Raw genomic sequence first — 12714 nt, 5'->3', positions numbered from 1 at the left:
TCCACTGGGAGCGTGTTTTATCAACACCAGCCACTCGTCTACTGGACTTCCGACAGAGGATTATGGAGAGCTGCTGGAATGCGATCTCTGTTTCCCAGACCAGCGAGGGACTTCTACCGTTGCCAAACATGGTGAACAAAGGGATCAGCCCAGATTAGACACCTGCATACCAGACACCAGGGGGTGATGTCCCGTAAGGAAAGCAGTCGATGCTGACCTGTTTGGTGCAGGAAGACTGAAGGGGGCTTAAATCACAAAAGCTCTGACCAGGTAACGGCTCACAACTGACTGGGGTTTGTCAGATCTCTGGTCAAAACAACTGCCCGCTGTTGTCTGTTGTCATAATACTGTTTGCTAAGCACTGTGAGCCTATATCAGAGACAAATATAGACTCAACCTGACAGGACTGATAACATTTACAATCTGCTCTGTGCTGTGATGCTGGCAATGCTGCTGAGGCTCACAGATGTCATCTTGCAGGGGGAGCATTGGGCTGCTTGCTGTTTGTTAGTGCAGTAATCTTGCCACAAGTCATGTGTCATAGGCAATCCATATCACACTGTTAATAAAAAACGAAGGTAAAAAATAAATAAAAATCATTTTTAATGCGACATCAAATCTAAAAAAAAAACGTATCAATCTAGGCCTGTGGTGCATGTTGCATGCTCAGCAACATGACAAACTATCTCACTGTAAACATGTGTTCTCATGTAAACACAGACATCATATAGAATAAGATTGCAGATGCCTTCTAATCCACCTTTTACATACTCTGACGCAAACGCTTGCACGTACTCACGCACACACACCAGGAGAGGCTCCTAAGTTGCACACTTCCACACGTACATGCACACAAAGAGGCTGCCCAATGTGTCTCAATCTGGCCAGCGTCAGATAACACGCCTTGTGAAGAGTGAGTAAGGTGGCGAGAACTGATAGCGCCGTCGAGAAGGAGAAAGGATGGAATCTGGTCAGTGGTATCTGCATCTATACACAGTGTACAAATCTATACCATTTAAAATGCCCACAAAAAGCTATTCACACCCACCTCACACCCCTATATGCGCACAAACTTCCCTCTCCTTCTCCCTTTGCAAGAAAGCGCCACAGCACTTCAAAGGGACTTTGCCCCCAAACATCACAAACGTAGCACGATACAGCCTGACCGCAGCAGAAACGCTGGTGTACAAGGGAACTCTGTAGTCTTTGTATATGGCTTCCCCTGGGAAAGCTGAGAAGGAACACGATTGGGACTGAGACACAGGCGTGATAGATGGAGATACTAAAGAGGAAAAAGTGCTGTGACAGTAAGATTAGGGCTGGGCCATATTATACCGTTCACGGTAATACCGGTATAATGTTAGGCAACGATAGGAAAATGAAATTTCGCGATAGAATGGGAGTAAAACGCGCATGCGCGGTGCCTTTGTTTTCATACGCACATGGCCGATTGTTGAGTGAAACAGATGAACCAGAATTGGTTTGTAAAAATGGTGCAACTTCCGTGATGTGGAACTGGTTTGGTGTTTGTCCGTCAGATACACAACAAAGCACATTTTTTTGCAGAACATGCAAGCGCAAGCGGCCGTTGTTATTGTCATATTTGTCGGACTAAGATGCTCTTAAATCTGGGAGTAATCTGGGTCCTAAACTCCGTATGCTTCAGGTCAAACAACACTGCAGCATCACTTAGAGTTAAAAACTGTCTAAATTCTTTCATCTTTAATAAAACGATCAGCATTGCTGCTTTACCAGGTGTAACTATAAAGTTTAACTTCCAGGCATCCATGAAAACAAAAGTTATTACATTTAACGGAGTTAGAAGTTAGCAGGAAGCTAGCGGAAGTTAGCTCGCTAGTTTCGCTAGTTACCTAAGCATGATATAGCATGTTCTGACTGAGAGATTTCTGAAAAAAATCAAACGTACAGCTCTGCTATCACTTCCAACATAAATGAAGACAGGAAACTAAACAGCAGTGATGTTTGTAGGGTTACTGAAGTTGGGCTAGCTGGTATATAATGATGTGCTACGTGATCGCTAGCGACACAGCTATATTAGCATAACATAAACAGTGAAGCTGGAGGACGAACACTAACACTTTTCCACTTATAAAAGTTAACGTGAAGGTTCTTCATGGTTAGAGACAAATGCAATCGCATGGCAGGGTGCTGTAAACAGACCAAACTTCAGTCAGGAGAACAACTGAGATAATCCATCCACAATGCGAGGTTAGTCATTAATATACTGCAACAACATGGGAATAGAGCAGCTGCCAGAGAATTCAACATTAATGAATCAATGGTACAGAAGTGGAGGAAGCAAGAAGAATGAGTTTAATAAAGTTTGATTTATCTGACTGCTTTGTTTCGCTTAATGTGCCTTATAATCCCGTGCACCTTATGGTCCGAAAAATGCGTACTGCACACTGCAGTTTAATGTTGCAAAGCACCTCTTTTTAACTTCAGTGGATATTATACATGGTTATGCTCAGGATATGTCAGCCCATTTCTACTGAAAATGCCTTTTGGTTAAACTTTCAGCAAGGAATTTGCATTTGCACTGTTACATTTTTATAAAGCTTTTAATGTACATAAAAACCAGCTTCTTGTTTAAGTGAAAATAAATGGAAGGTTGTCTTTTTGCGCTAGTAATGTTGTGGAGTTGTATTTTGTCTCGCATCAATTATATCGTCGGTTATATCGTTATCGCAAATTTTCAAATATATATCGTGATAAATATTTTTGGCCATATCGCCCTGCTCTAAGTAAGATGATGGTAAAGAAGATAAGTGACAGTGAAAATCTAAAGGCGGCTAAGGGAAATGGTCAAATTTAGAAACCAGGTTGCGGAAGGGGGGAAAAATACAAATAAAAGATGTGACTGAAAAAAAATGAGTGAAAAAAGTGATACAATAATGAGCTTTGATACTTAATAAGGTAAAAAAAAATCTATGAGAAAAAAAAGCATGAGTAAATAAACTCAACAGTCGAGTGAGACATAAAGAGAGTCTTTGTAATGTGGACTGAGATAACAGAAGAAACAGGAGACCAGGAACAGATTGTGAGCAGAACAGCTTGAGGTACTTCTGCACGGCCAAAGGAGGATGCCATATAGCTGGAGACGGGGTGGGGGGACTGGGCTGCATGCCGAGGCTGCCTTGTTGGCGCAGCTCCTGGCTATGAGGTGCCCGAGCTGGAATGCGGCACCCCTCGTCTACATCAGCTGATACTTCAGCGACGCCTTCATAGATCTACAACGGTCATACGGAAAGAACGACAGACTGGCCCACTGTTTTCCAAAGACCTCCCACAAACCAGAGGCCCTCATACTGATATTACCACTGGAGTCCCCAGTGGGCTGGATTAAAAATCATTTTCAATTTTCATCATGTCATTTTAATTTGAAAAAAAAAGATGTACAAGAACAAAAGCGTATTTAAAACAGTGCCTCCTGAATTACAAAACACCTTTTTTGTGAGGTATTCAGAACAGGACACGGGGGGCTTTTCATTGTGCTCATTGTCCTCCTGTGCCATGCGTAGGAGAGGAAGCCCCCCTGCCAGGTGGCAGGTTCTGGGCAAAGGGGGGCCGCTGGCACCGAGTACTCAAACATGTTCCCAAAACAGGATTAACAGAGGCCACTATCCACACAGGTCCAGCACTCCTGTTTGCACTTTATTCTACCCAAACAGAATTATCATCATCTCTGAAGGCATAGCCAAGAAAGATAAAGATTTCTGGAAAAAAAACCCTGAAAAAAACAGAAAGAAAGACAAAAGGGGGCTAGAAAAAGATGGAGAACAAAAAGAAAAGGAAAAAAACATTCCTAGGAGAAAGAAAATAGGCCAGCACGTCTGGCAGCACAGCTTCCACATGACTTTGATTTGAGGAATATATACCGGTAAGTCCGACTTTTGAGGTTTCATAAGGTGCTGTGTGTGTGTGTGTGTGTGTGTGTGTGTGTGTGTGTGTGTGTGTGTGTGTGTGTGTGTGTGTGTGTGTGTGTGAGCAGATCTAATTTGCAGTGAAATTCTGTGGGAGTTGTTTTGGAAATAAGCAACATATTATCCCCAAAGAAAACAAAGTCATACTCAACAATTAACAACTCATTTGCACGTTTTCCTGCTGAAATCCTGTCTTCTTGGACTGATTTTACTGTTGCGAGCACAGAGGTGAGCAAATTCATTACTGTTTAATCCCAACATTGTACAATCGGGATGATTAGCCGGGGGATTTACATTACTAGGCCATCAAAAGCAAGCAAACCTGCCTTCAGGCGTAAATTCATACATTTCACTGTAGCCTGACACATTATTTTAAAAATCGAACACGATTATATAAAACAGCTACAAAAACCATTCACTTCCCAGTAAGAGTAGAGCTGACAGTGAAAGAGAACTATCCCCTGACGCCAGAGCAAATGGCGTGAATGCCATGACAAAACAAGGTGGTAGCCAAAACACTCAGATCACACAGTGTTCCAAATCTTCAGGGCCTTTACAACATTCCCAATAATACGGGACAGTCAACCGGCATTCATTCATTAACTCATGTCAAAACTTGATCCTATCCCAAGGACCTGCGGTTCTTTTTAATAGCAATAATATAAAAAAAACAAACACGGAGGCAAACACAAGTCTTGTTTATAATGATTTGGGGGTTTTTTTGTTCTTCTTTTTGTGTGAGAAACATTCAGTAAAAATAATTGCTCGTTTTCACTGTGATCTATATTTTTGGACTGTTGGTTCAATTTTCGATATTTTCCCTGCTTTTTAAGATATCAAATGAATTGTTTGTTCTTTGCTATTCCTGCCTTTAGTTTAGTTTTCAGCAAGTAAATCTGGTTTGATGAGATTGAGATCAGGTTAAACCATTAAACCACTTTGCTGCATTTGAAAAAATAAATGAATGGGCAGAAAGTACAGCTGCTGCCTATTCTTAAGCTTACACTACCTCGTTATCGTGGACTCAAATAAAAACATAGCTACCATATGGAGTGTGTTCTGCTGTTGGTGGAAGTGTGAATGAATTTTTCTTTATCATGCAAAAGTATCCTACGATCATCCACCACTGTTGTCTTTATGAATGTCCAGGATCTTTTGATTTAGCCAACTCCACTCTACCACCGTATTCTGATGATTTAGCAATTTGTAATGTTTCTGCTCTCTCTAAGATAAATTTGCTTGGATTCTGCAGCTCAAGCAGTGCTCCTTTAACCACATGTTGATGTTTTACTGCAACAGCTTCCAAATTCATAGGGTCAAATTCTGACCCTACATAATCGAGTAGCCCACATCTTTGAAATTATATTTCTAAAAACACAAATCCCTGATAAACTGTGCAAAAAATGGCAGTTAATGCAGTACTTTTGTTCAATCTCTCAAATTAAAAAAGAGAGTCTCCACTTTACTCTCATATTCATAATATCACTGTAACTTAATATGTCTCTATACACATTTTTTTAAAAAAGCATCAGTCTGGAAACATATATGGATCCAACTATTTTTAGTATACAGCCAAACTCTGGTAACAATATTCTTTACAGACAGTCTGTATACCTCTTTCAGTCACCGTTTGCCTGTCAGCATATCTAAAGCAGCTGACCCACCTACAAATGTGGTTTATGGAGCGCACACATTCTGTAAATCCTATCCCTCAACAGAAAACAGCTGACGTACAGTGGCCAGCTGGGTATACAATATCATACACAACACTCATATGCAAGAGAGCAAGTCACAGCTTCAATAGCATTTACATAAATAAACATATTTAAAACCTGCAGCCAATGAGAAAATGTGTGTTCTGATATACAAGTGATGCTCCTTTAACCTGTTTCAAATAAAGAAACTGATGGCTAATATGGAATAAATCATACAGCTGAGCATCCTTCAAAGTCATCATCACTCAATATTCTGCGAGCTGCACATGAAATTTTTCAGATTTTGTGAAGGACGGCACATTAAAATGAGACTATATACTGGACTTCCATTCCAAGAGTTCAGTTTTTACTGCACGACTTAAAAACACTAAAAGCTGATGAATACAATATTTTTCTGATATACTTTTATGCAATATGCTTTTAAAAAATGTCATGGCATTAGCAAAAGTCTAGATGCTTAGAATTCGTACAATTATATACAAAAACTGAGATTTTGTGGGGTTTTCTATATAAAGCATAAATGAATCCATCCCCTACACTTGTAAAAGGGCTGCAAGTACAGAAGGTCCTGCTGAAAATCAGGCTACACTGAGAATTAGACCTTTTGAATAGGTTAACCTTTGAATGTGATTAATTGACTTAAAATGTCACTGCATACAATATCACTAAGAGGCTTTTAAATAAGTGTCTGTTGCCAGGGCTTTTAAGAAAGTGCTTTGCAGGCGGATGCAGAAAACAGCAACTTTGTGAGTGTTTTTTAAGGTTTTGCACTAAACTAAAGGACGTGCTGCTTCCGTGGATGAGCTGCAAAATGCCAGTGAAAGAAGCGCTTCATCCAAGGCTCAGTGGAGCACAGTAGCCAGATGATGAAAGGCTTTATTCATACAGAGTGACAACAAATAGATTCTTTTCCAGCTACAGTCCTCTGATGCTCCCCTTTGAGGACAAAGGACAAAACATCGTGAATGCTGCCATCACACATGACCCAAACTACCATGTAAAAATGTTCAAAATCTCATGGACAAGGCATGACCGTCTGCACAAAGACAACTTGCATGCTCAAAAGCTTTTATCATGGCAGCTCAGCTTTGGTATCAGCCAGGGAGCAGCATACTGTATCTGTTGCATATTTAGTTATTCATTCCATTCAGAAAAGGCCGAGGCAATTTGTTCCTCTCGGAAAAAAGAAAGAGAAGGTCCACAGGTTCAGGGAGAGACACAGCAGAGGGGAGGAGTTGAGCGGGCTCAAGAATGCACACTTGAAAAAAAATAAAGACAAAAAAAAAGACTTTGGCTAGACAGCACCATCATCACAGCAGCTCCGCATCAGGAATGAGACAATGGAAGATTCCTGGTGCTCAGTGCGCAACTGTGAAGGGGGAGAACAGAGGAAGAAGAGGAATGCCGCCTACCCCTATGACGACTTTAAAGTGGATTACAAAAACTTTCTTTCTCAAGTTTTTTTTTGTCTTTTTGGGATGTACATATATATATATATATATAACCCAAAAAGATAACCCCCAGGAAATACAAATTTACAACCAGGATATGGTTAGCAGAAGCTTTTCAGCAGCAAAGAAGCAACAAAAACATCTGGCTGCTCGGGCAAAAGGTTAAAAGTTCACCTACACTCACCTCTGTATTAAAGGGAGTCACAGAGTTACTAGTTGCCAACAAAAGAAAATTAAAAATTCACTGAGCAAATATAATATTCCCACATAAGACCCTAAGTAAGCAGTTACCAGAAGGGTATCGATCCCCTTTATTCAACTCTTGCTAAGTGACTAAAGCCCACTTTACTAAAATGTTTGTTCTTGCTGTTGTTGAAACATCTGTCTTCATATCTGATAAACAAAAAAGTAAAAAAATCCTCATGCATAAACACAGGCAGCGCCATATAATGGAAAAACCTCACAGCTTCGCCACAACACATCCCATATCGTCTCATTGGTTTTGTGTCTCAAGTCATTTAGGTATATAATGAGGTTCACACATACAAAACGCCATTTTTCCTGCTCAGCTGAATGCAATGAGAGGACATCAACATATCCCAACAAACAAGACAGTTTAGCGCCCGCTTCACTCATTACCCTCCTCTTTACTCGTGCAATTTCCCATGAGGAAAACAGAATCATGACAACTGCCTCATCAGCCTCCAACCGCTTCATTAGTGTTTCAATTACCTGGGTGCTGACAGTTCGTGTCCCATCCGTGGCTTCCACTGTCAGGTTGTAATTTGATTTCTGCTCTGCGTCCAGGGGCCGCGCTACAATCAAGGTTCCGCTGGCCTTGCCCACGTCAAAGCGGCTGTCATAATTACCACCTGTGGAAGAACATGTTTTTTGCACAAACATGGAAAGACTGAAGATTAGAGACATATCACTGCTTAGTTCTGTGCATGTAGCAAGGTTATATAAACACTAGATGGGGGCACAGAGATGGACACATAAACATCAATTTTCTGCTCTGCTGGAGTCGAAGATAATGAACAGATACGCTTACGCTGATGTCATTAGCTATCGATGCAGATTTCCTGTTCTAGCTAAACATTCCCCACATAATAGCCATTTCATGCAATTAACCAAAACGCTGAAAGTATGGGTACAAAAAGGCAAAGTGATGATTGGATAACAACACGACAGACATTTATAAAAAAGACTTCTGAACTGTAATGGTGAACCTTGCTACAAATTGAAGCTCTAATTCACACACAGAATGAGGAGGAGGGTTTCCTAACCCCTGTGAGACTTTTAATCAGGTCACAGGTTTTAGTGGAAAAATGTGGCACAACATCAATCCCATAACACAACACAAGTCAACCACAGCCAACGGGCAGCACCAACAGACAATGCAGGATGATCTCTTAATATAGCACAGCCTATTAGGAGATCTCAGCAGATACCTTCTGCTGTACAGTTGTGGTCACAAGCCATCTGAAGGATGTAAAACATCTCAGTATCCTCTATGCCGTCTTGCAAATATCCAACCAAACAGAACATTCCAGAGAAAAAAGGGAAAGCAGTGAAAGAGCACGGAGAAAGAAGAGAAGAAAAAGAGATGTGTCAGTCAGACATTGATTAGAGGAAAGACAGGCTGGGAGGAAGGGAGAAGAGGCAGGCATTTCCAAACACAGCCTTTTTAAATCTTCTCATGCACACAGTGCCTACAATACAAAAAACAAAAGCAAACAAAGATGAATCATGTTTTAACACTTCAAAACACAGCTGCTAATTAAAACTGTAAGGAAATATACTACATGTCAGCCGCCTCACACAAAAGAAGCTAGGAGGAGTATCAATATTTATCGATTATGGCCGACTGATTCATGATGCAATTCGGTTATTTCAACCAACAGCTTTACAAAAGACAGGGAGCTGTAACTGCACGAGCAATAAAACGGAGAAAAATGGCCTCAAGTTTTCACACTGGCGAGTAAACTGCTTTAAAGAAATACAGGCTCTAACACCTTTTAGGCATATTTAGGCTGATTAAGAAACCACAGCTGCCACGGAGCTTACATAAGATCTCTAATCTTCAGCTGAAACATTTGTATTCACCTTTCTTTTTGCTTGTTTGTTTGAGATTATTTACAGTCCAAATGGGGGGGTTTATGTGCTTGTTTTGCTCATTTCTGCATGCCTACTAACATCATTTTCCATATGTTAAAAAGTGGGCAGACAGAACTTGTGCTGAAAGCCAAAATGTCAGTCACTGCTACGTTGCTAAGACAAAGTAGCAATCAAAGAGGACATCGGGCATTATTCGCTATTATGACTGACCATTTACACCGGAATTCTCTGTCATAATGTACCTGATGTTTGCATCTTTATATGGTGTACATTTAATGGAAAAGTGTCTTTAATATGGAGAAAAATATAGAGAAAGATTTTTAAAAAGTTTATTTATTTGCATTTTGGGTGTGTAAGACAGCTAACATCGCTACGAAAGGATTAATGCCGGCTGCTCAAATGAGTTATCAAATGCAATCTTATATAAGAAACAACTTAAAGCCTTAATGCACTATAAAATATCTCTATTTAAAGTTACTGTTTCTAATCATCCGCTCAGCCACACTACACACATACACTGTGTTAGTACTAAAGTGTTTCTCTATCTATAAAGCAGTAATTGAGCATTTATACAGCATGCATGCACTCAACATGAAATATGAATGTAAAGGAGACCCTACCTGTGATTTCAAACCACACAGGAACATCGGAGGATTCAGTGGCCACGACGCCCACCATGTGTGCCACAGGATCGCTTTCCATGACAGAAAAGGTGAAGGGGGACTCCTCAAAAGCCAGGGAAGCTGCGTCGGCTGGCAGTTGTGGTTTGGGAATCCACTCAATGTGCAGACGACAAGTGGAGGATTTCTGAGGTCGTCCATTGTCGACAGCTTTAATCTAAGAGAGGCAGACAATCGAAGTCTGTGTTACAAACTGTTATGTGATGGTTTTCCTCCAAATTACTTTCTGTGTAGCTCCAGAGGAGTTCATCTCCCTGAAACCCTTCAAAGTTCACTGAGATGTCTGCATCAGGATAAGCAACGCCTTGTGTCTGGACTTCTTTGGTGATTCTGTGTTTTGTACTATAAAGCTACAGTGAGCAACTTTTGGAGACTTGAGTCTGCATATTAGAAAATTAGTATCACTACCAAATGAAATGTTTACAGCTAACAGTGTTCATGAAGATCCTGTTTTGGGTTTTTTTTGTTTACCTTGCAGGCGGAAGATTGACAGGCAGCGTTCATTTTCAAACACATAACACTTTTTTTCAACCAAATCTTAAGATACTCTTCAACAAAACAACTGTCATAATGCTCTGACACTGATAAAACTGTCAACAGCCAAAGTTCGATGTCACATCAGTGGCTGAAAAATTTGGATCTTTACAAACACAGCTGTTGAATCACAGCAAAAAAAAGAAAAGAAAACATAAATCCTAAGAATATCTTCTCACTGTTATTGCTAGTGTATGGAACAAGCTCCCAAAAATTGCATATATAAATTATTTTTTCTTTAAGAAGAGTTAAATCCAGCAGTGTGTGCACCAATTAGCATTCAGTGTCTCTTACAGATACTACACTGCAGCTTTAAACACAAAGACGCAAAACAACAACTAAAGAACCGTGGAGACAAATAAAACTTGAGGGGATGAGGAGAGCACAACAATAAAGCAACAAACAAGCATCTGTTGTAAAAGCGCAGTGCTCGCTGAGAGACTCTGAAGCTGAGGACGGAGAGGTAGCCTGCGATTATAGATACTCACTGTAAGTATGTCGTATTCTCCTGCAGAGGAGAACTTCTTGGACGACACCAGGCCCGTCTTGGGCTCGATGAAGAATTTTCCATGTTCATCTCCATCCTCGATGCTGTATGAGATCTCAGCATTAGGTCCGTCATCACGGTCTGACGCAATCACCCGATACACCGGGTACCTCTTCATGGCTCTCTCATTCTCAGGCCTCTCCCGCTCAGGGAGTTGGATCTTGTAGATTTTCTCCAGGAACAACGGCCTGTTGTCATTCTCGTCGAGGACCTGCACGATGATGCGAACAGTGGTGGATTTTGGAGGAACGCCGTGGTCGGTGATGGTTACCTGAAAGGAAAGAAAAAGTATAATTTGATGAGGTGAACTTTAAATCACCCTCAACAGAGCTTATCTCTTCAAGTCACAACAGCCCAAACTGAAGGCAGTGAATTATATCAGCATCAATAACAGAACAGTAAGTATCCTGGGAATTTGTAAAGATTAAGACACTCTGTTACAAAACAATCATACTGCAGCCCCAAATAATTAACAAAGAAAAAAGAAAGAGGCATGCTTTTTCACTTTATTATCCTTTTCTTCCACTTCCTTTTTAGTGAGTGAACTGGCAAGCAGAACTAAAGGGATACTTTGGTTTCTTTGAGGTGGACTTTTATGAGGTACTTTTAGTCAGTGAATCGTCTAAAGTAGCCTGCAGTTTAGAGAAGCAAACAGCAGTGACCTAAAAAATAGTTTTCAAATTTTCACCACTAGAAAATAAATATTATTATGATCAAATACAATCAAAACAATCAGTTGCTGGTCTGCTCCTGTCTTGAGCTGTTATGTTTGAGTTTTTCTGTGATTTCGGTGCTTTAAAAGGTTATTTTAGACCCAAAGTGGCGTATTGAAATACCTCAGTCATACCACAGCGCATCACAAATACGCATGTTCTGCTGAGTCTGGTGGCTCTGATTACAGCCGCTTTAGTTTCCAGCTGGAAAGGACAGTTGACAGCAAAGTAGTAATGTGAAAAACAAGATAAATGCATACTGATTTGTGGCTAAGTGGCTAAAATATGTTTCTGCTAACCTCGCCTACAGCAGTACAGCCTGAGTGCATGGACTCCTGTCTGTTTCTCCAAACTAGGGTGGGTGTAGCGACAACCATCTGCTGACTACCAATACATACCCCCATACAACCACATTTCAAAGAAACCAAACTATTCTTTTAAAACCAATTCCCCCTGTGATTCGCTGTCAGAAAGTCTATTCTAAAAAGGAAACCAATTATCCAGCAGGAACAAGTTGTTTGGCATTCTTCTATTGCTGGAGATGGGTTAGTCCAACACTCCGGTCGTAAATTACTTCAGAGAAACATTTTTGAAATTATTGTGTGGAGTTACTAGGTTTAGATAAACATGATTTCTTAAAAAAAAAAAAAAAAAAAAATTCATATGTGTCCTTGTAATCATGGTAAGATTGGCTTGTGAGATAAAAATTATTTTTAATTAGCTGCACCTATTCAGTCTGGTAGCACCCGCCGCACCGACTCTGCTGCTGTGTGTCAAGTATGCACACAAAGATTCTGAACTGCTAATAAACATTAAGTCTAAATACTCTCAACTAAAGGCAGGAGGTTTTATTAAACCCCAGAAGCATTCAGTATAAAAGTCAGTGTTAAACAACTACATCATTAACATGGCTCTAATTTAAGTCCCTGCATCAAGTGTTACTGGTGGCACACTAAGGCTTTGTCACTTCTGCCGTGACTTAACACATCAGTATGACTTTGGACGTTAATGC

At 40.4% G+C, this 12714-nt stretch overlaps 1 protein-coding gene across 3 annotated transcripts in view; it reads right to left on the bottom strand.

The window, feature by feature from the left end:
• The window catches only part of fat1a (FAT atypical cadherin 1a), a 79545-nt gene that overhangs the window by 30310 nt on the left and 36521 nt on the right, over positions 1-12714 (bottom strand). For all 3 annotated transcript variants that reach the window (XM_082537179.1, XM_082537178.1, XM_082537180.1), the window contains exons 5-7: positions 10931-11260; positions 9849-10065; positions 7843-7982 (exon numbers count right to left, since the gene is read on the bottom strand). In XM_082537179.1, coding sequence (XP_082393305.1) covers positions 7843-7982; positions 9849-10065; positions 10931-11260 — 687 coding nt within the window. The remainder of the gene's footprint in view (positions 1-7842; positions 7983-9848; positions 10066-10930; positions 11261-12714) is intronic.

This window comes from Aulonocara stuartgranti (genome assembly GCF_965226115.1).
Source record: "Aulonocara stuartgranti genome assembly, chromosome: 6".
NCBI classification, from domain to species: domain Eukaryota; kingdom Metazoa; phylum Chordata; class Actinopteri; order Cichliformes; family Cichlidae; genus Aulonocara; species Aulonocara stuartgranti.
This window is presented reverse-complemented; position numbering and strand designations above follow the sequence as displayed.